The sequence below is a fragment of the Panthera pardus genome, unplaced genomic scaffold (genome assembly GCF_024362965.1).
Source record: "Panthera pardus isolate Hobbes unplaced genomic scaffold, ASM2436296v1 HiC_scaffold_13, whole genome shotgun sequence".
Classification (NCBI taxonomy): domain Eukaryota; kingdom Metazoa; phylum Chordata; class Mammalia; order Carnivora; family Felidae; genus Panthera; species Panthera pardus.
In genome coordinates, this window is record NW_026526688.1 from 20,800,422 (window position 1) to 20,822,654 (window position 22,233).

A 22,233-nucleotide genomic window follows, 5' to 3' on the forward strand; every position below is an offset into this window, starting at 1 on the left:
GAGAATCCTAAGCAGACCGGGGAGACGGAGGGAGGGAGGGACAGAAAGAGAGAGAGAGAGAGAGAGAGAGAGAGAGAGAGAGAGAATTCCAAGCAGACCCCATGCTGTCAGCACAAGCCTGATGCAGGGCTTGACCCCACTAACCGTGGGATCATGACCTAAGCCAAGATCAAGAGTCGGATGCTTAAATAAAATGAGCCACGCAGGTGCCCCATCGATGTGTTGTGTTATTTTAATCTCTAGGGAAAAAAAAGAAAGTTACCAATGCAAACCTATCATGTCGAAACAAGAAAAGTGGGCTTCAAATGTTGTGTCCTTGAAGCAAAGTAGAGAGTGGGATTATCTTGTCACTCAACTAGATGACAGCACATCTAGAGTTGTGCTAAAGGAATAAAATATACATCAACTTGGAATGATTAAGCACTCATCACAGTATTCCTATCTTATAGGAAAAAATGATCAGAAAAACAAGACAATTTAAAGCAAAATATCTCATCACAGCAGAATTTATTTACAAATTTTAAAAAGCAAATGAGACTGCAGTCAAAGTAGGTCTTTAAGTAGCTCATCTGTTATCAAAGCAACGAAAACTATTTCCCAATGGCAAGTTAATGAAATCACATTTGACTGCTGCAGAAGAAATGCACCCTGAAAAAATTGTGTTGCACTATTAGCCTTTAGATGAGAACAGTTCTCCAGGACTTTGACAGAAACATCCATATCCATTAAAGAACAAGGCAAATTGATTCCCAGTTGTTGATACTGACCAGTTATTGCTATTTATTAAAGCACCATTGCCAATTTGAAACTGAATTAACATCAGGGCATCACTTAGGTGTTAATGTTGTGTGTATAGAGTTTTGTTTTGGAATTTTTTTTTGCCTAAATAAATGTTATAAATTTATTTTTTATGTTAAAATTTTTTTTAATGTTTATTTATTTTTGAGAGAGAGACAGAGCATGAGTGGTGGAGGGGCAGAGAGAGAGGGAAACACAGAATCTGAAGCAGGCTCTAGGCTCCGAGCTGTCAGCACAGAGCACGATGCGGGGCTCGAACTCGCGGACCGTGAGATCATGACCTGAGCTGAAGTCAGATGCTTAACCGACTGAGCCACCCAGGCGCCCCAATAAATGTTATAAATTAAAGGAAAAATGAATAGTCTGCATGGAACAATTATAGGCAAGGATGCTTTCAAAGAACTTGAGAACTTGGTGATTCAATAAGACCTGAAATGGAATCTGCTATTTTGTATAACAATTGACAATGGTAAAAATATGTGCAGAGGAGACAAAGCTTAGCTGGACAGATGTTCAAAGCTTGTGAAAATGCAAGCTGTTTCAAGCTTGTGATTATTAATTATATTACTGGTTGAAAGGTACTTTGTGGAAAATATTTGAATCTGTCATGTGCTAATGAAACCAGTAATACCAACTATGAACTTCTTTTGCTTTCGTAGACTTAACCATTATCATTTTTTTTTTGAATTTTTATAAGACATAGATGCTAAATGTCCAAACTACTGTATTAGTAGTAGTTAGATAGGTTAACAGCGGTGAAGTTGCGCTGTGGGCCAAAATTTTTCCGAACAAGAACCACTGTGAACCACTGTTACTGAACATTGAATGGCTTTGGACATTAGCTTTTGCCAACTTGATAATGAATTATCAAATTGCTATTATTTATTATCTAGTATGTTATGCTATAGTAATTTAGAAACAGTTTAAATTCTAATGATTGGATTAGCTTCTGATCATTTGATGCTCACTGCTGTTTCTTAGTGAATTCAGTCTAAAATTACAAGGCAAAACTTGAGCACTTTGATGAGAAACTTATACTGTAGTAAAGTTATTTAGAAAGTTAATGTTTGCATCACAGGTAATGTCAGGGTATATTATATACCTCCTTCCTATAAAAAATTAAGACATTATGAAATGAATAAGCCATAGGGATGAAACGTACAACATAGGGAATATAGTTAGTGGTATTGTAATAGTTTGTATGGCGACAAATGGTAGCTTGTGGTGAGCATAGCACAGCGTATAGAATTGTGGGTTCACTATGTTGTACACCTGAAACTAATGTGACATTGTGTATCAACTATACTTCAATTAAAAAAAAAAGTTAAAATAAGATGTTAGATGTACATTCCTACACAAATTTGCTGCAGGTATATTTTCTGAGCTCATACTTTAGTTCTAGTAGTTCCCTATTCCACCTCTTATTGTGGGTTTATACTTCTTTTTTTTTTTAATGTTTATTTTGAGAGGGGGAGAGGGGCAGAGAGAATCCCAAGTGGGCTCCACGCTGTCAGCACAGAGCCCACATGGGGCTCGATCCCACAAACTGTGAGATCATGACCTGAGCCAAAATTGAGTCAGACGCGTAACTGACTGAGCCACCTGGGCGCCCCTATACTTCTTTATAAAAAAAGTTATTTTACTTTTACAATATTGGGTCTGTGGAGAGAAGGAGATAAACATGCTTGCTATCTTGAATTAGTAATAAAAGAATCATAAATCCATGTGGACTTTTCTCATTTTATGTTAAGAGCTCCTTTTATTTTGCTACCGAGCTTAAAACACTTCTCCCTGAAACCGTCTCACTCATTCATTCACTGAGTCGCCTCAGTGTTAGGAGCCGTGTTCACCTCAAGGAGCACAGAATCTGGTCATGGAGAGAGAAAATGAGTAGTTACACTGCAGTGTATAACTACAGTAATGGAGCTGGGCTCGGTGCCATGGGGAAGGTAGAGGAGAGGATAGCTGTTTTCATAAGAGGAGAGGATAGCTGTTTTCATATGAGAAGTACAGGAAGACTTCACAAAACAGACAGCATTTGAATTGGATCTTAGAAATTAAAGCCCAGAGTTCACTAGGTGGAAAAAAAGGCATGTTAGGCAGCAGGAACAGCATGCTGGGGCGGGGAAGGGTGAGCGATCAGAGGATGTGGTTGCATGTGACTATACGTGGTGGGGGAGTGGCAGGAAATGAAGCGGAGAAGGTAAATTATGGCCAGATTATGAAGGGCCTACGCAGTGTGTCCTGAAAATCTGGTTTGCGATGCAAATCTCTATTACACTGGAGTTAGCTAATAAATTCAAGCGATAGCATATTTTGTCAGGCAATTCACTGGTCCTCACAAGTCAGCCTATCAGACATGAACGTGTCCATCTACTTTTTACATTTCCTCTTTACTCAGTGTGTTTGCAACATAGAAGCCACATTACAGCACTAGTGCAAACTGAATTAAGACTGAAAATGTACTTGAGTTTGAGACTATAGAAATTTTCATGGGAGGAGAAGACTTTTAAGAGGTATTGAAATGATATAAAAGGGCAAACCATGCTTGTTTTTTGTCGCCATGACTTTTGACTGTTTTTCAAATTGCCTGTTCAATTTGTGACTTTCTGAAACTTAATTTTCTTTTTTTTTTAGTGGACAGAAGATTGCAGAAAATCAACCTATCCTCCTTCTGGACCAACGTGAGTAAATATCAAATGGTCAAAATGGACTTTGACCTTTAGGGAGATTTTTCTCTATGTAATTAATGATCTCGTAAAAACGACAATAATGAACAAAAAATTAAGTGATGTCTTCTATCCTGAGGCCTTTATTTTTTCCGAGACAATTATTTTTTCAAGTTTGTGTATTACATATTTGCCTTTGACCCTGGACAAATATGGAAATACCCCATGATTAAAATTCCCATTTCTAGCCTATCAAAATCAGAGGGAAAAAAATTTCCATTCTCCAGTAAATTCTGTCTACCGCTAAGCATTTTCTCATCCCAACAAGTGCAGAGTAGAGGATGACTTTTTTGGTGCCTCAGTATGAACCACTAGATTATATTGGAAAAAGCATAGAGTCTTATATGTGAGACCTTCAAGAAATAAACCCTGGTATGATAATCAAAGCTGTCAAAGACAGCACAGGATTCAAAAACATAAGGGAAGGAAGGGTCAGTGTCATATTTTAGTGCATTTAATGTTTATATTTTTAATCGAGGTGTATGGCCTTTTCAAATCTTTTGTGGCTAAATGAGCCTGTGAGAAAGACCCAAGAATAGCCCACCCACCCAGAGGGTACAGAATGTGGAAAAAAAGGGAAAGGTGTAGGGAAGGATAATCTTTTTGCCCTGTTTTCCTATTTTCTTTCTTTTTTTTTTTTAACGTTTATTTATTTTTGACAGAGAGAGCATGAGTTGAGGAGGGGCAGAGAAGGAGAGGGAGACACAGAATCCGAAGCAGGCTCCAGGCTCCTAGCTGTCAGCACAGAGCCCAACGCGGGGCTTGACTCACAGACCATGAGATCATGACCTGAGCCAAAGTCAGGCGTTTAACTGACTAAGCCACCCAGGCGCCCCCTGTTTTCCTACTTTCTGAAAGTGGCCTGCTGGGTGTGGGGGAAGGAAGAAAACAACTTGAACGTGTTAGAAATAAATCTGCCGTGGGCGCCTGGGTGGCTCAGTCGGTTAAGCATCTGACTGTGGCTCAGGTCATGATCTCACACTTTGTGGGTTTGAGTCCCATGAAGGGCTCCGTGCTGGTAGCTCAGAGCCTGGAGCCTGCTTCAAATTCCCTGTCTCCCTCTCTCTCTGCCCCTCCCCTGCACATGCTCTGTCTCTCTCTCTCCTTCAAAAATAAATAAACATTAAAAAAAAAAAATTGAAAGAAATAAATCTGCCAGTTATTTTACCAGCAAAAAGGAGTTTATTTGGGAACAACAGAGAATTGCAATCCTTTACAAGCAAGCTACAGCAAAACCATAGGCAAGCCTAAAGAGCAAAAGAGGGGAACACTCTTTTATAAAGGAGAGCAGGGAGTGGCAGGTGGGGTTGGGGGGAGTTGGAAAGGCTGTTCAACCAAAAAAGGCCATTGGAGTAAATGGAGTTTGAAGTATAGTGGCTTCTCATTGGCTGATATGGCAGTCCCTCATTGGCTGGGCTGTTGCCAGGGGAGGAAGAAAGGTTTTCCTCCTATGAGGTTAGTAAGTAGCACCTAAAATACTATCAACTTGCCAGGCTCCTTTCTTCCTGCTGGGTCTATAGTTGAGGAGAAGTGAGAGGGCAGGAGAGTTCCCCCAACTGCCTCCCGATTCCATTCTAAATGACGTTTCCTTTTAGATCAGGTGCCCTAAGTATCAAACCTAAATTTGAGCAAACTGCTCCCCACCCCCATCCCCACCCCACTTTGGAGACTTCATATCCCTTTAAGGCCACAAATTTTAACAGGTGGATGCTGTCTCCTGTGAAGAGGTTTGAGAAGGGGGTATAGAGAAGCAAATCATCTACATATTTTAACAAAGTAGAGCCTTCAGAAAACTTCCTATCATCCACGTCATCTTTTAAGGTTTATGAAAAGTAAGAGGGACTCTGCAGAACCCTGGGGTATTTCTGTCCAGGTGTGCTGCTGTTCTTCCCAAGTGAGGGCAAAAAGATACTGGCTATTCCTACCAGCTAGAATGCAAAAATGCATGGCATCGTTAAATTGTGAAAAATTTGCTTTCACTAGGAATAGATATCAGTAGCATAGAAGGGTTGAGAACAACAAGATGCCGAGAGAAAACAATGGTATTTGTTGCTCTTAGGTCCTGGACAAACCTCCATCCTTGGGTATTGGATTTTCTTACACATAAAATAGGAGTATTACAGGGAACTAGTGAAGCCTGAGCCTTATAATCTATTAAGGGCTTGGTGCTTTGAAGGGCTTCTTCATTTACAGGCTACTGATTAATTCTGCAGAGAGGTTTTGAGGGATCTCTTTGAATCTTCATGGGGAGGTGCACTTGGGATTCTCCCCATATCAGTTAAGGATTTTGCCCATTACGGGGATGGTAGGTGATCCGGTAGGAACAAATAATCAGGGTCCCTAGATGCAGCTATAGTCAGATATGGAGCAAATGAAAGATGTGGAAGTGTCATTGCATCCCCCTGGTTGGCTATTTTGATTACTGTTGTCCAATTCGAGAATTATTTCCCCTTTGGGGAGAGGGAGATTCTGGCATGCTAGTTCTGTGAGAAATCCAGGCCCAGTAAGTGAATAGAGGTAGAGGAACTAAGGAGAAAAGGGGCCTATTTCTCAAAGGGCCTAGACAAAAGGGAGTAGCGTCAGAGATGGGAACCTGTTGAGATTTATCAGAGACCCCCACCCCCCACTTGAACTCTTTTGGCGCTCTTGAGGCTGAGGCTGCTTTACAGCAGTGGCACTCAGCACCAAGAGTGTGGCTCTGGCGTCACTACAGACAGAGATTCGTTCCCAGTCTGGAAAGTGGTTTCTCCAGGCCAGTTAGGAGGGAGGATCGGGACAAACCCCTGTAGTCCCTCGGGGCCACATAATGGGGAATTAGGAGGACATTGGAAAGACTCCTTAGGGGGCTAACAGCGCTTGGAGAGCTTAAGTTTCTAACAGTCTTTATTCTTTTTTTTTTTTCTTTTTTTTTTTTTTTAATGTTTATTTTTGAGACAGAGAGAGACAGAGCATGAACAGGGGAGGGGCAGAGAGAGAGGGAGACACAGAATCGGAAGCAGGCTCCAGGCTCTGAGCGGTCAGCACAGAGCCCGACGCAGGGCTCAAACTCACGGACCACGAGATCATGACCTGAGCCGAAGTTGGACGCTTAACCGACCAAGCCACCCAGGCGCCCCTCTAACAGTCTGTTTTCTAATGCTCTGACTCATTGCAATAACAGCAGAAACTAGGAGGTTTTTGGTTTTGTTTAGGAGCCTTCATTTGCCAAAGTTGAAAATTGAGAATTTTAGCAGTCTTTTTTTCAGGTGACCCACCTAGGATGCCAGTGACCTGGTTTGCCAAGTCCAATCGGGAGTGAACGTAGTTTTCCATTTCATCTTGGTCCTTTCAGCTAAAGAAGAAACATCCCACTTCAGGTCATTAATGAACATAGAGTTCAGTGCTACCTGGGTGGATTCAGCATCTAGAGGAAAACCAGAATTTTTAAAAAAACAATTTGGAGTCGGTATACCTGGGTGGCTCAGTCCATTGAGTGTCCGACTTCTGCTCAGGTCATGATCTCACGATTCGTGAGTTCAGGTCCCCCAGGCTCTGTGCTGACAGTGTGGAGCCTGGAGCCTGCTTCAGATTCTGTGTCTCCCCCTCTCTGCCCCTCCTCTGCTCGTACTGTGTCTCTCCCTCTCTCTCAAAAATAAATAAACGTTTAAAAAATAATAATAAAAAAATAAAAACAACTCAGAGTCTGTTATAGTAGCCATGAGGAGATTCATCAGGCTTTTGTGTGCAGGCCTGAATTTTTGTTCCCATCAACAGGCTTAGGAAAAGCTACTGTCATTGCTCAGTGCGGATTTCTTGCAAGTGTTCTAGCATCTTGCCAAAAGTTAGGAGTCTGTTTCTCTAAATATCCTCTGGGATGTTCCCAGTGGGCTAGTTTCATCCAGTGTGGCCTTCACAAATAAGCATGTGGACTAATGGATATGAATCTGAGAAACTAGATTGCTAAGTTTGAATAAGTAGGTTAAATTCAATAGCAAGCTTATGGGGATCGTCAGTCACTTTAGAAAAGTCTTTAAGTGTGGCTTACATAGTTCCCTTGGTGCTGGGAACATGAGAAACTTGGAGTTTCTGTAGATCCTGAGAAGAGTCCATTTTAAAGAGGCAGGATTTAGTAGGTTCAGGAGAGGAAGCAGGGAACATTTCAGGGGAAAAAGGAGGTGTGGCAGTGAGAATAAAGGAAAGTGGCACCTGATGGGGGGCCTGACACCAGGTGGCTGCCTTGAGTCTGGAAACCAAGAAGGTAGGGGAGCAGAAAAAGAGGTCTCCGAAACCATTTTGACTTGGTTCACTTGTTGCATCAGTTAATTTACTGATTATTACTAAGAGACGAATTCAGGATCCTGGTAAGGATCCAGAAGTCTCAGGGTACCACCTAAAATAGGCATCAGCCTGCTTAAGATTCTCTCTCTCTCTCTCTGCCCCTCTCCTATGCACGTGTGCTCTCTCACACTCTCTCATTCTCAAATAAATGGATAAAATAGGTATCCTATTTAGGTTTGTTTATTTGTTTGTTTGTTTGTGTTTTTGGGAACTGTGCTCTCTAGCTTACTTTTGAGTAAAACAAGTTTGGGGAGATCAAAATTTCTCCTTGTTGGCCATTGAAATTCTAAATTCCTTTTGGTTAACTCGGTCCATTTAGTCATAAATGTGCACGCGGATGGATCCACTTTAAAACATAAAGCAGCTGGAGTCCAAGTAGGGGCCAGGTACCCTCAAAGCATTTTGATGACTGGATTCCCATTTTTTAGATGTTTTTCTGTAAAGAGAAAAGTTCCTGAACTCCACAGTTTGAACAGAACAGCCTGGTTCCAAAAGAATCAGACCGAAAGCCAGTGTGTTTCCAGTAGGAACAGTCCAGTTCCAAACTGGAGTCAGACCAAAGGCTAGTGCATTTCCAGCAGGCATAGTGCAATCCCAGAATGAGTCGGGAGGAATGTCAACACAGACTGGTACAACTTAAACAGGGGACAATTGGTTCTAAACAGGAGTTGGACTAAAGGTCATTACAGTTGTAACAGAAACAGTCCAGTTCTGTAAAGGAGTCAACGAGTACTCTCATTTAAAAAAAAACAAAAAAAAAAACAAGTCTTTAAGGCAGATCCCAAATAAAGCCTGAAGAGCTCCGATACAGAGAGAGAGGAACTTGAATCCTGGAGAAATCTTACCCTCAAACCCCAGGATTGGCAAGAAAGCAGGGAGTCCAATGGACTCTGTGGGTATGGGCACCTGTTTGTTTCCTCACCAGCTTTGGCATTGTTGGGGGTTTTCTCTGGATTCCACTTCTGATCACCAGGTAATGTGACCCTTAAAAATAAATTTGCCTGTTGTTTTACCAGCGAATATGGGTTTATTCAGCAAAAGCAGAGAATTATAGTGAGGGACAAGCAAGCTGTGGCAAAACCATAGGCAAGTCTGCAGAACAAAGGACAGGAACACACTTTGATAGAGGAAAAGGGGAAGTAGGGAAAGCTCTTATAAATAAAAAGTCTCCTGGAGCAAACTGGGAGTTGGAAGAATAGTGGCTTCTCATTGGCTGGGCTTTTGCCAGGGGAGCCTTTCCTCCCCTGCTGGGACTTGTTCCTTTCTTACTGCTAGGGCAGCAGTTGAGGAGGGGCAGTGGCACATCGTGAGAGCTCCCTGTCCACTGATTCCATTCTAAATGACATTTACCTTTATTCATTTTCAGAAACCAGTAATAATAAGATGACAGTTTCAATTTTTTGTAGCACTCCAGTTCTATATGTTGTACTGCACTTGCCTAAATTATGTATTCTAAATAGCCTCTATCCCAGATACAGACTGTAATAAACAAGATTCTTTTCATTTACTCACCTTTATGTCAAAAGAGGCAAATATATGGCAGGAAGTAATTTAGAAGTAATCAGTCTCTGGGGTGCCTGGGTGGCAGAATTGGTTAAGCATCTGACTCTTGGTTTCAGCTCAGGTCATGATCTCACGGTTCGTGGGTTCAAGCCCCACATCAGCCTCTGTGCTGACAGTGCGGAGCCTGCTTGGGATTCTCTCCATGCACCCCCCCCCTCCCCCCCCGCCCATCTCATGCTGTCTCTTTCTCTCTCAAAATAAATGAATAAACTTAAAAAAAAAAAAAAAGTAATCAGTTTCCATGTTATTCTAAAGCCGTGAACATTCCAGCCCTCTGTCATGTGGCTTGCTCTCTGGAGGTCTTCCTTTGTGTCAACACTGGGACCATCTTGGTGTTCAGTGCCTTACTGAGTGCATGCATCTCGTGGCTGGTCTCACTGCCACAGTTCATTTCAACACGTAATGATTACCTTCCTTGTTTAAGACTTTTTTCCTACTCCCTTTCATGTGTACCTTACAGGTGTCTATGAATTGGTTACCCTACAAACCTTCTCTGCTTGGGCTTTTAATTGGTTCTAGGTTGTTGAGTGTATGTATGTGTATACACATGTACACATACATGCGTACAAAGCTCACATGTACAAACATTTGTCTCATATTTATGTATCTATACAATGTAAATATTTTTGCTCTGGTATTCCTCCTGGATTTCCTCCTGCCTCCCTAGCCTGTTCTCCACATCAAATTCTTCCATTCTGCTCTGATCCTTTTCTCTGAACTATAAATGTGTCTTGGCATGTGAGAGGGGAGCGTGGTATTCACATACCTTTGAATGACAACACAATCCTCCTGTACTTTTTTTTGACCAAGTACATCGATTGCAGAGCTCTGCATGGGCATCTGTGAGCAAAGAGAGAAACACCTGTGTATCCAGCCTGACCTGTCAAATAAGTACTAGAGATCAAGGGACTGACAGCTGGAGCACCTCCAGAATCCATCCAGATCCCATTAGCATTTATTTTCTCCTCCTTCTAATTTGTGCATGCATATACTGTGTCACTTGGACTAGTTTCCGAGCCACCTGGGGAGCCAGGTGGGTTCAGGCACTTCTTAATAGTGACTGTGATGATCCGGGCACAGCAGTTACCAAGTCTCAAAAGTAATTTAATGATGTTTATTGTTTGTAGTCAAGTAGGAAAATATTCTCTAGTAATTACTATTGATTGAATACCGGTACTGCTGAGTGTTTTTTGTGTATTTCATGTAATCGTCACTGCCTTCATAAGGCAGATACTGTTTATTTCTCTAGGAATTTGAGGTAGAGATGTTAAATGCTGAGATATTTTAGAAAACACTTAATGTGAATTAAAATGTGGGATCATGGCTAAATTCTAGTTATTAAAATAATTTTGTTCAGTTTAACAGAAGAATTTTCAAAGAATTCTGATTAGTGGAGGTATTATTATAGAGAGGTTTCTGGGGTCTCCCCATGTCCTGTTAATCTAATCATCTGCTGTAATGAGTTTATTTCCTCTACATTTCTTCTTTGCAGTCCTTGAGCCTACCCAACGCTCTGAACTGGAAAAGAATCAGGAGATTAGGGTGGATACAGGTTTGGTGGCTCACACCAGGGCAGTAAGGGAGCAAATGCTGGCTATTTTTAGGCATAGTTCTGATAAATCACCAAATGGCACACCCTTAGGGGCTATTTCATTTCAGTAACAAGAGGTGGAAGATAATGTTTCAGCAGCTACAGAAAACAGTTGTAGAGTTCATCCACCAGAAATGTGGCCCAGCTCCATCGATAAGGGAGTGGATGTTGCAATGTCTTCATTGTAGAAATTGCTATATGTCAGTTGAAGAGTAGAAAATCAGGGAATACGTATGATGGAATAGTGCTTGGGTTTGGACTGACCACAGAAGCATGAGAAGAGAGGGAACATGGCAGGAAGAGTCACATGGCTGAGTGACTGGTGAAGGTTCTTGAAGCCAGTCATGGGAAGCTAATACATGTTGCCACTTCTGGGGGCTTAAAAGATGCCCTTACTGAAGCCAGTGCTAAAGACATGATTTGACAGTAGTGTTAGACTGTCTAAGACAGAACTCTGAGACTGGGATACCAGTCGGAGAAGTGCCCAGAGCCTAGACTAAATCTTTGCAGAGATTTGGGAGGGGGAGAAAAGCAGATATTTTCTTTCTTTTTTTTTTTCTTTTTTCTTTTTTTTTTTTTTAATGTTTGTTTATTCTTGAGAGACAGAGACAGAGCGTGAGCAGGGAAGGGACCCAGAGAAAGAGAGACACAGAATCCGAAGCACACTCTAGGTTCCTAGCTGTCGGCATGGGGCCTGACGTGGGCTCAAACTCGTCAACTGTGAGATCATGACCTGAGCTGAAGTCAGACACTTAACCCACTGAGCCACCCAGGTGCCCCAAAGGCAGATATCTTCTAGCACTGATACATAGATTACATGAGGCTCTTGAGGCGACATTGATTCTTCACATGTCACCAATTCACCTTAACCTTTCAGAAGGTAGAACTCTAGTCTAAGATTTCTGAAATCACATGTGATTGTGTATGCAACATAGGGCAGAAACACTAGGTGGGAAAATGAGCTTCTCTGCAGACTTTGGTTTGAGTGCTGTCGTCTGTATTGTTAAGAATGTGCCTCTAACATATCCATCTAGATATAACTGTCCAACTCCCATCAAGAAACTGCTTTTGACGTTTCACGGTGATGCACCTCTCCTTTCAGCTATAGGGGTCCAGTTCCGTGGTATACCATAAATCTCGACTTACCGCCCTATAAAAGATGGCATGAATTGATGGCTGACAAGGCACCAGCGGTATGCTGACTGTTAAATCTTCTGTTTGTGACTTTACTCAATATAATTGCATTTTTAAAAGAACAGTTCATGAAAATACATACCAGGTATTTTAAAGATACGGTTTTGATACTTTCCTCCCATTAACAGTAACAGAAGAAAAGATGTCATTTTTCTGTAGCTTCCTGCTCTTTTTACTAGCCTTTGCCTTTTGTTTCTGTATCGTCTACCTTCATCTTAATCATATGGCCTGTTAAAGATGTATTCTCTGTATATATTAGATTAAAATATTTTCAAATACCACTCTGCTTATGTATGAATAAGTCAAAAGGTCTGTATCTGTTTTCATTTTACCATTATAATCTTAAATGTCAACACTTTTTATGTCTATTAATTAAATTATTTATTTATTTTTCAGCTAAAGGTTATAATGAATTCCCTGAAGAATATGATAAATGCTTTTGTGCCAAGCGGAAAAATTATGCAGATAGTGGATCAAAAGTTGGTAAGAAATATTATTTCCCACAATAAATTTTAAACATACACACATCCCCATATACATGCAGAGTTCACACAGGGCTTTTGTATTTAAAGATGTAATTTGACAACCTCTTCTAAGGAGGTTGGATGAGTTTGCATTGATTCTAGACCACCTGTCACAACTTTAGAGGTACTTAAAATTCTGTGTTCTGCTAGTATTAGAGTAATAGGACACAAAATAGCATGTCAAATTGTGGCAATTTACTGCCCCTTCATCTGTTTGTTTGTTTGTTTGAAGTATGGACTATTTTATACAACAATGGGCAAATGATGTTATTTCATCTGGGAGCATGTCATTTCTGTCCCCTCACACAGTGTGTTGACTCTTGAACTATACAGGTTTGAATTGGGAAGGTCCATTTATACCTGGATTTTTTTCAGTAAAGTACTGTAAATGTGTTTTCTCTTAACAATTTTTTTAACTTTTTTTTTGTTAACATAGCTTTTTTATTGTAAGAATACAGTATAAAATATATATACAGAATACGTGTGAGTCAGTTGTTGATATTATCGACAAGGTTTTTGGTCAACAGTAAACTGTTAGTAGTTTTAGGGAAGTCAAACATTATACAGAGATTTTCAGCTGTATAGGGGGTGAGCTCCTAACCCCCACGTTGTTCAACATTGTTCAACAGTCAACTATACCTTTGCAAGTTCACTATTGGAAATTGGGGGTTTTTTTGTTTTTTTTAAGTACATTGCCTGCAATCCCAGGACACATTTCTCTACCTGTGTATGACCAGATGACATATTCAGCCCAGCTGCGTACTTGATGAGGTCCCTCAGTGGCTGTGAAACTCACTTGGGTTGTGTGTTTCTTGTAGCTATGTATTCACCAAGTCGATTCATTTCCCTCCTGGTCATGCAGGACGACTCCATTTCTTCAGCTCCTTTTTAATTTAGGTAGAACCAATGGAAAATCTAGGTCCTGGCCCTTAGGGCCTCTGAGGGATCCTCATCGCCCTGTTTCAGTCACGGCTCTGGGACCCTCAAAGTTCCACAGGGTACAAAGGACTGGGGAGGACACCATAGGCCTAGGGCAGATGTTTTACCTCAGCACTTAGGACATTTGGGATTGTATAGTATTTTCCTGTAGAGGCTGTCTTCTCATTGTAGGATGTTTAGCAGCATCCCTGGCCTCTACCCACTGGGTGCATCCCTTCATTTGTGAGAACCACAGGTGTCTCTGGACATCACCAGATGTCCCCTGGGGGATGAACCACTCCTGGTTGAGCATCACTGTCCTAGAGGCTAGATGATCTAGGCATATAATCCCTGTGACCCTTGCACCTGCCAGCCACTACCCCTGTTACCCCTCATGCTTGTGCTCTCAGAGCTTTTAATTGAGGTATCCCATGGGGCGCCTGGGTGGCTCAGTTGGTTGAGTGTCCGACTCAGTTAGTTTTTGGCTCCAGTCATGATCCCAGGGTCATGGGATCAAGCCCTGTGTTGGGTTCCAAGCTGAGTATGGGGTCTGCTTGAAATTCTCTCTCTCTCTCTCTCTCTCTCTCTCTCTCCCCCCCCACCACCCTTCTCCCCCTCTCTCCCTCTGCCCCTCTCCCCAGCTTGCGCTCTCTCAAAAAAAAAAACCAAAAAATGGTATCCTTCATGTTCATACTAATCAGACCTCCCCAAAATACAAAGGTTGGCAGGAGCAGCAGATAAGAGGCTCCTGCTATCCCCCCCCCACTCTCTGTGCCAGCAGTGAGGGCAGCTGGCCCAGGCTTTGCATTCAGACCATATTGGGGTTTTTCCCCCTTCAAACATTGGATTTTAAGGTTGGATCAGTCACCTAATAACTGTATCCTTCGACATGTTTCTTACATTGTGAAACATGAGAGTTCTCATCGGGAACAATGTAGTAGTAATAGATATTGTATATGGTGGTCGTGAGGATTAAATCACGCTGTGAATTTGAAGCACAGTGCCTGGATATAATAAGTGGTTAATAAATGTTCAACAAGTCCTCTTTGTATTCGCAGGAACATCCCACTTGTGTAATGCTTTCAATTCCGAAAGGAAAAACGTATACTTAGTTAGGTAACATGACACATGAAGACCAAGCTGGTGACAAATAGGACTTGTAAAAGGTTTACACATTATTTTATTAGCAGCAGGCTGTGAGCTTAAATTGTTATCTCCCTGATAGTGAATAGTTGCATGTGAGAATAAAATTGTATGTCCACAGGGAATTTGCCCCTTTGTCCCTTGTTTGCGCCCAGATCGTGGTCATGCACCGCGGCCCAAGAAGCCAGTAACGAAGACAGAAGGCTTGGTGAATGACTCAAAGACAGATTTGTTTTTAGGAGTGTGGGAAGGAAGTAGTAATGAGGGTGTAGTGCCAAGGTGAGAGGGCGGGTTTGGGCAGAGATAAGGGGTAGTTGTCATGTTCCTGTGTCGTGGGCCCTGTTAGCTTATCTGAGTGCAGTTATCTTTGCTCTCTGGAGAAGAGGTGAAATGTGAGGCAGGAAAAACAACCCTAGGTCTTTGGATCATACTGAGAACAGCTAAGTTTAAGGGAATAAAGGCAAGAGGTCAAGACTGAGGGCCCAGTATTGAGTCTTACGTAAAGTCTTTTAGAAATAGGGGATGTAAAAGTGCCTTAAAAATAACTAATTATTTACTATGGAGGGGCATCCAGAACAAACTATATGTAAAACAAACAAACAAACAAACAAAACCACAAATCTCAAAACAACCCTTTAGGTCGAATGATTGGTAATTTATTTGTTTTCCAGCCTGGTCTACTTGGCAACTTTCCTGGTCCTTATGAGGAGGAAATGAAGGGGATTGCAGCAGTTACTGACATACCTTTAGGTAAAGTTCCCTTTGCAGCTTTTAAAAGATTTAATAAAACACTTTAAAATGTTTCTGTTGAGGTATTTTTCTGTTGAGATACACTGCATAGATCTTAAGTATACAGCTCAGTAGAGTTTTTAATATGCATACCTGCATGTAATCACAACTCAGATCAAGATACAGAAAACTCCAGATGCGCCTGGGTAGTTGAGGCGTCTGACTTCCACTCAGGTCATGATCTCACGGCTCATGAGGTCGAGCCCTGCGTCGGGCTCTGTGCTTACAGCTCAGATCCTGGAGTCTGCTTCGGATTCTGTGTCTCCTTCTCTCTCTGCCCCTCCCCTGCTCGTGCTCTGTCACTCAAAAATTAATAAACACTAAAAAAAAAAAAAAAAGGATACAGAAAATCTGAGCAATGCAGAATGTTCCATCATGCCGTCTCACAGACAGTACCGCATCCCCAGGTTACTGCTTATTCTGACTTCAGCATACAGTAGTTTTGCCCCTTTTTAAAAAATGTTTATTTTTATTTTTGAGAGAGAGAGAGACAGAGCACGAGCGAGGGAGGAACAAAGAAAGAGGGAGACACAGAATCCAAAGCAGGCTCCAGGCTCCGAGCTGTCAGCACAGAGCCTGACGCAGGGCCAAACCCATGAACCATGAGATCATGACTTGAGCTGAAGTCAGACGCTTAACCCACTGAGCCACGCAGGTGCCCCAGTTCTGCCTCTTCTTGAACCTCCTAATTACAGTGTGATCTCTTGTGTCAGGTTTCTTGTACTTATCATTGTAGGTAGTATGCTGCTGTATAAGTAGTATGTTTGGGTGGTTTCTAGACTTGGGATATTAAGCATAAAGCAGTTAGGAACATTCTTGTATCTGTCTTTTGATGGACTTATGCCACTCACTTGTGTTGGATATATACTTGTTTATGGGGTAGCTGTATTTTAGCCTTGTAGATTCTGCTAACCAGTTTTCAAGGTAATTGTATCCACAGACAATCAGCATAGTACAAGAGTTTGTTTTCTCTACTTGATACTTCTCCACCTGCTAGCATCAATATTTTTCATTTGAGCCATTTTGTTGAGTGTGTAGAATCCCATTATTGTGTAATTTACTTTTTCCTGATGACTGTGAGATCGTACAGCTGTTGGTCTTTCCTTTCATTGGTGTTTTGTTTTTGCTTCTTTAAAAAAAATGGTTTAAAAAGGTAGTCTACCTGTCTCTCCTTCCTTCTCAAGGTAAAATGTTTGTTACAGTCTGGCCCATTTTTAACTGGCTTCAAAGAATTGTTTTAAGCTTTTATTTTAATTCCATTTAGTGTTTTATTAGTTTCAGGTGTACAATTTAGCGATTCAGTAATTCTATACATTGCTTAGTGCACATCACCTGTTTGACCCCCTCCCCCACCTCCCCTCCGGTAACCATCAGTTTGTTCTCTGTAGTTAAGAGTCGAGTTTTTGATTTGTCCCTCTCTCTCTGTTTTTTCTCCTTTGATTGTTTTGTTTCTTAAATTCCACATGTGAGTGAAATCATATGGTATTTGTCTTTCTCTGACTTATTTCACTTAGCATTATACTCTCTAGCTCCATCCATGTCATTGCAAATGGCAAGATTTCTCACACACACACACACACACACACACACACACACACACACACCACATCTTCTTTACCCATTCATGTCTTGATGGACACTTGGGCTGCTTCCATATTTTGGCTGTTGTAAATAATGCTGCTGTAAGCATAGGGGTGCATGTATCCCTTTGATGTAGTGTTTTTATATTCTTTGGATAAGTACCCAGTAGTGTGATTGCTAGATTGTAGGGCAGTTCTATTTTTAACTCTTGGAGGAACCTCCATATTGTTTATAGTGGCTGCACAAGTTTGCATTCCCAACATTGCAGGAGGGTTCTTTTCTTTCCACATCCTTGCCAACCCTGTTGTTTCTCGTGTTGTTTATTAAAATAAACCATTCTGACAGATGTGAGGTGATCTCACATTGTAGTGTTGATTTGCATTTCCCTGATGATGAGTGATGATGAGCATCTTTTCATGTGTCTCCTGGCCATCTGGATGTCTTCTTTAGAGAAATGTCTTTTTGTGTCTTCTGCCCATTTTTTAAACTGTATTATTTGGGTTTTTTGGGGGTGTTTGGTTGTGTAAGTTCTTTACATATTTTGGATATTAGCTGTTTATTAGATATGTCATTTGCAACTATCTTCTCCCATTCTGTAGGTTGCCTTCTTAATTTTGATGTAGTTCCGATAGTTTATTTTTGCTTTTGCTTCCCTTGCCTCAGGGGACCTATCTAGAGAAAAGTTGGGATGGCCGATGTCAAAAATTACTGCCTGTGTTCTTTTCTAGGGTTTTTATGGTTTCCTTTCTTATAGTTAGGTCTTTCACCCATTTTGAATTGATTTTTGTGTATGGTGTGAGAAAGTGGTCCAGTTTCATTCTTTTGTGTGTTGCTGTCCAGTTTTCCCAGCACCTTTTGTTGAAGACTGTCTTGTTCCCATTGGATGTTCTTTCTTGCTTTATTGAAGATTAATTGACCATATAATTGTGGATTTATTTGTAGGCTTTCTATTCTGTTCTATCTGTGTGTCTATTTTGGGGCCAGTACTATACTGTCTTGATCACTAGAACTTTGTAACGTAACGTTAAGTCCAGAATTGTGATGCACCAGCTTTGCTTTTCTTTTTCATAATTGCTTCTGCTGTTCAGCATCTTTTGTGGCTCCATACAAATTTTAAGATCGTCTGTTGTAGTTCTGTGAAAACTTCTGATGTTGTTTTGATGGAGATTGCATTGAATGTGTAGATTGCTTTGGGTAGTATAAATGGTTTTAAGGAATTCTTTACATATTCTGTCTATAAGTCTGTTGTCAAATGCATTCTGAGTATCTTTTCTCAGTCTGTGGCTTGCATTTTTACTCTTTTACTGGTGTCTTTTAATAAGCAGAAGTTCTTAACTTTAATGAAGTCAGATTTAATTTGCTGAAAAAGACTTTTCCTGCAACGCTAATTTTATTTTTGAGCTACCAAAGTGTTAGAGTTGTTGTTTTAAGTAGACAGTAGTACCTTGGTGTTACAAGAGAGATGATTGAGAATTACTGCAAATCAATAGTATTTATCAACAAAAGTGGCTAGGATTTTTATTGCTTTTTGCTTCTTTAAAAAAATGATGTAAAAAGAAGGTCAACATACTAGAAATATGTTCTCGCAGCTCATGTGAGAAACAAGTATTTAATTCCTTTATTATGTAAAGAATTCTAGCAAATAAATACCACATATAAATATCTGGAGAGAAAAATGGATTATAAAGATTAACAGATGATTTGTAATAAGAGAAAATGAGGGCAGAATCTTACCAAAATGGAAATAAACATTAGGTTAGGATGGGGAAAAAATGTTAAGCTTTACATGTTAACATAAAATGCGACAGAGATAAAATGTGCCCTATGTCTTTAAATATTTAATTAAAATAATTGTTTTTGTTTGAGTATAGTTGATACACAATGTTACATTAGTTTCAGGGTTACAGCTAGTGATTCAGTACATCGCTCTATGCTCAGCACAAGTGTAGTCCCTCCGTCCAGCATACAGTGCTGTTACAGTACCACTGGCTATATTCTCCATGCTGTGCCTTTTATTCCCAGGATGTATACCTTTTAATTAAATGCTAAGTGTTAGTATTATACAGTTTTAGAAAATTATTCAAAAATTAAAATGTTTTAAAATGGATTTTCTTGTAGCTTGGCACTAATTTTATTATTTTATTAATAGTTCCTCACCTTAGAAATATTTGTCACTTCTTAAAATATGAGCAAGGTGTTTTTGGGTGGCTCAGTCAGTTAAGTGTCCAACTTTGGCTCAGGTCATGATCTTACCGCGCATGGGTTCAAGCCCCAGTCAGGCTGTGTGCTGATAGTTCAGAGCCTGGACCCTGTTTCAGATTCTGTCTCCTTCTCTCTGCCCCTTCCCTTTTCATGCCCTTTCCATCTGTCTGTCTGTGTCTCTCTGTCTCTCTCAAAAATGAATAGATATTAATAAATATAATATTATATTTATATTTAAATATTAAAAATATTTAATATTATCAATTATAATATATTATTATAATTATATTTTATAATATATAATTATATATAAGTGATATTATATTGATATATTAATATTAATCTTATATAAATATTATGTTATAAATATAATAAATATAATAAATATAATAAATATGTGAGCAAAATAACATGTTCAGTATATAACCAAGAGCCAGATGTGTTAAGTCACCATACATTAGTGCCCTCAAACAAAAGTAAAATGAAGCACATTGATGAAAAATCTGGACATCGTATTGCAAAACAATTCCAACGTGCCCACATAGCTGACCCTTTGGGGGCTTGTTTTATCTTGTGTCTGTAGAGTAGAGGCTGGTGAGATCCCACCACCTGACCAGCTCTTCAGGCATGCTCCAGCTGTCTGCAGGCATGTACAAAGCAAAAATTCGCACAGTGATGATTGTCAAACCTTTTCTTGAAAAAAGAATTTTCTAACAATGTCATGGTTCTGTGTATTGACCAAGAAATGTCCTATCTTTTCTCATAGGTGAGATTATTTCATTCAATGTCTTCTATGAAATTTTTACCATTTGTACTTCAGTAATAACAGAAGACAAACAAGGTAAATGTGTGCTGGGGGAGGGCGGGCAGTGCAAAGTACAAAGTAAAAGAAAATGTAAATGGAATTAGAACTTGTAATATCCATGCTTACTTTTCAAATTCAGTGTATGTTGCATATAGTTTTATAGATCTTAGCAAATTTTTAACGGTGAATTTAAAACTACCCTTATTTTGAGACCACTGTAATGCCTCTTAAAGTTTAATTCAGGTATGCAAAAAACTTAGAGGGAAGAAGTGTTTTGGGACCGTAAACATTCTTACCCTTCCTCCTAGTCTCCTTACACTCTTCGTCATGATTTGGTGTAAGTACTCACAGCGGTACTTCATTATCTTTATATATATGATCATCCGGCCTTCCCTCGAAGCCCGGGACAAACCTCGTCACATCATTTCACAGCCCAGGGACCTCACTTTCCCATGTTTTTTTCTGGCCGGTACTCAGGATGCAAGGCACAGGGTGATGTACCCTGACTCACTTTATTTTTGACCTCTACCTTGGGTAGAAAGTCTGCCGGTACTTGACCCTCAAGGTGTTCAGCTGTAGGTGACAATTCCTGACGGGAAGGATGGTGGCAGGTCACATGAGGTGAGGCTAGGACAGCTGTGTCCAGGTAGCTGACACAGTGGACCGAAGAACGACTCCTCATCCTCTTCAGACACCCTAATTTTACCTGGAACCCTGTGCGCTCAGATGATTGTGAGGGGATCTGGTCAGTGTGGCAGGCACAGCCGTTTGATCTTGTTAAGGCTTATGATCCTAGGATGCTGCTTAATTCTTACTGTTGGACGGAATAGTCGTATCAGTAAACTAGAACTATGTGTCCAGCTTTTAGTTAGAAGCAGTGATGCTGTCATAACTGCCATGACATGTGTCTTCTTTCTTTATATTAGGTCATCTACTACATGGGAGAAACTTGGATTTTGGAATCTTTCTTGGGTAAGTAAAGGGCGCAGTAGAACTCTTCTTCCGAAGAGTAGGTTGTATTCCATTGATGAAAAGTAAATCCCAAATCATGCCCAAAATAGGCCCAGAAGTGAAGATCCTGTTTCTTAGTTTTGAGACAAGACGGGCACACTATTTGGGTCTGTAATGGAGTTGCACCTAGTGAACACACATCTGAACACACATGTGGAGGATTGGAGGCCCCAGATGCACATCTGGTTTACTGCTCGGAAAGGAAGAACAGTATTGTATTTTATGTCTTCCTAACTTTCCTGAAAAAACTAGAACAGGGGTCTGTAATTAGAGACCTACATTTGAATCTGGGGTTTGCTATTTAATAGGCTGTGTTATGTTGGGTTATTTAACTTATCTGAGCCTCAGTTTTCTCCTGTGGAAAATGGGGGATACAAGCACTCCTGTTGCAAAGTTGTGAGCACTCCTGTTGCAAAGCACTCCTGTTGCAAGGGGGGTCCCTCCTCCCCCCTTGAGGGATCAGGTAGGTGAAGACCTAATTTAGTGCCTGGCCATCGTCATCATATTCACCCTTATTACCATCATTGTTCTTAAATATCACTGAAATTTGTCTTTTGTAGGTGGAACATAAATAATAATACCTGGGTCGTAACTGAGCAACTAAAACCTTTAACAGTGAATTTGGACTTCCAAAGAAACAATAAAACTGTCTTCAAGGCCTCAAGCTTTGCTGGCTATGTGGGCATGTTAACAGGATTCAAACCAGTAAGAAATCTACTGTTAAATAATTTTACAGGTAGCTCTGGGTCCTGCTTTTATTACTGCCTGTGAAAGGTGGGGTCTGAGGAAACGAGGACCTAGAAAGAATATGAAGCCTCAGTTCATCCCTTTGTACTTCTTGTCACCGTCATAGGTATGAAGTTGCATGGTGGGGAAGAGTAGAAAGGGAATGAAGGCTTGTCTCAGGGAGACTGTCAGGAGGAAGAAGCATGTGGCTGGATGGTGAGGACCGGAAATGTAATGTAAACCTGGCATCTGGTCCTTAGTCTGCCACTCAACAAGTTAGGCATGAATTCTCTGCATTTTGTTTTCCTTGTCAGGAAAGTGTGACCAATAATATTCCACCTA

At 40.6% G+C, this 22,233-nt stretch overlaps 1 protein-coding gene across 1 annotated transcript in view; it reads left to right on the top strand.

Moving 5' to 3' along the window:
• ASAH1 (N-acylsphingosine amidohydrolase 1) overlaps nt 1–22,233 on the top strand; it is a 49,679-nt gene that overhangs the window by 20,184 nt on the left and 7,262 nt on the right. The window contains exons 2-8 of the mRNA XM_019466692.2: nt 3,436–3,482; nt 12,101–12,191; nt 12,589–12,675; nt 15,449–15,527; nt 20,116–20,190; nt 21,081–21,126; nt 21,726–21,870. Coding sequence (XP_019322237.2) covers nt 3,436–3,482; nt 12,101–12,191; nt 12,589–12,675; nt 15,449–15,527; nt 20,116–20,190; nt 21,081–21,126; nt 21,726–21,870 — 570 coding nt within the window. The remainder of the gene's footprint in view (nt 1–3,435; nt 3,483–12,100; nt 12,192–12,588; nt 12,676–15,448; nt 15,528–20,115; nt 20,191–21,080; nt 21,127–21,725; nt 21,871–22,233) is intronic.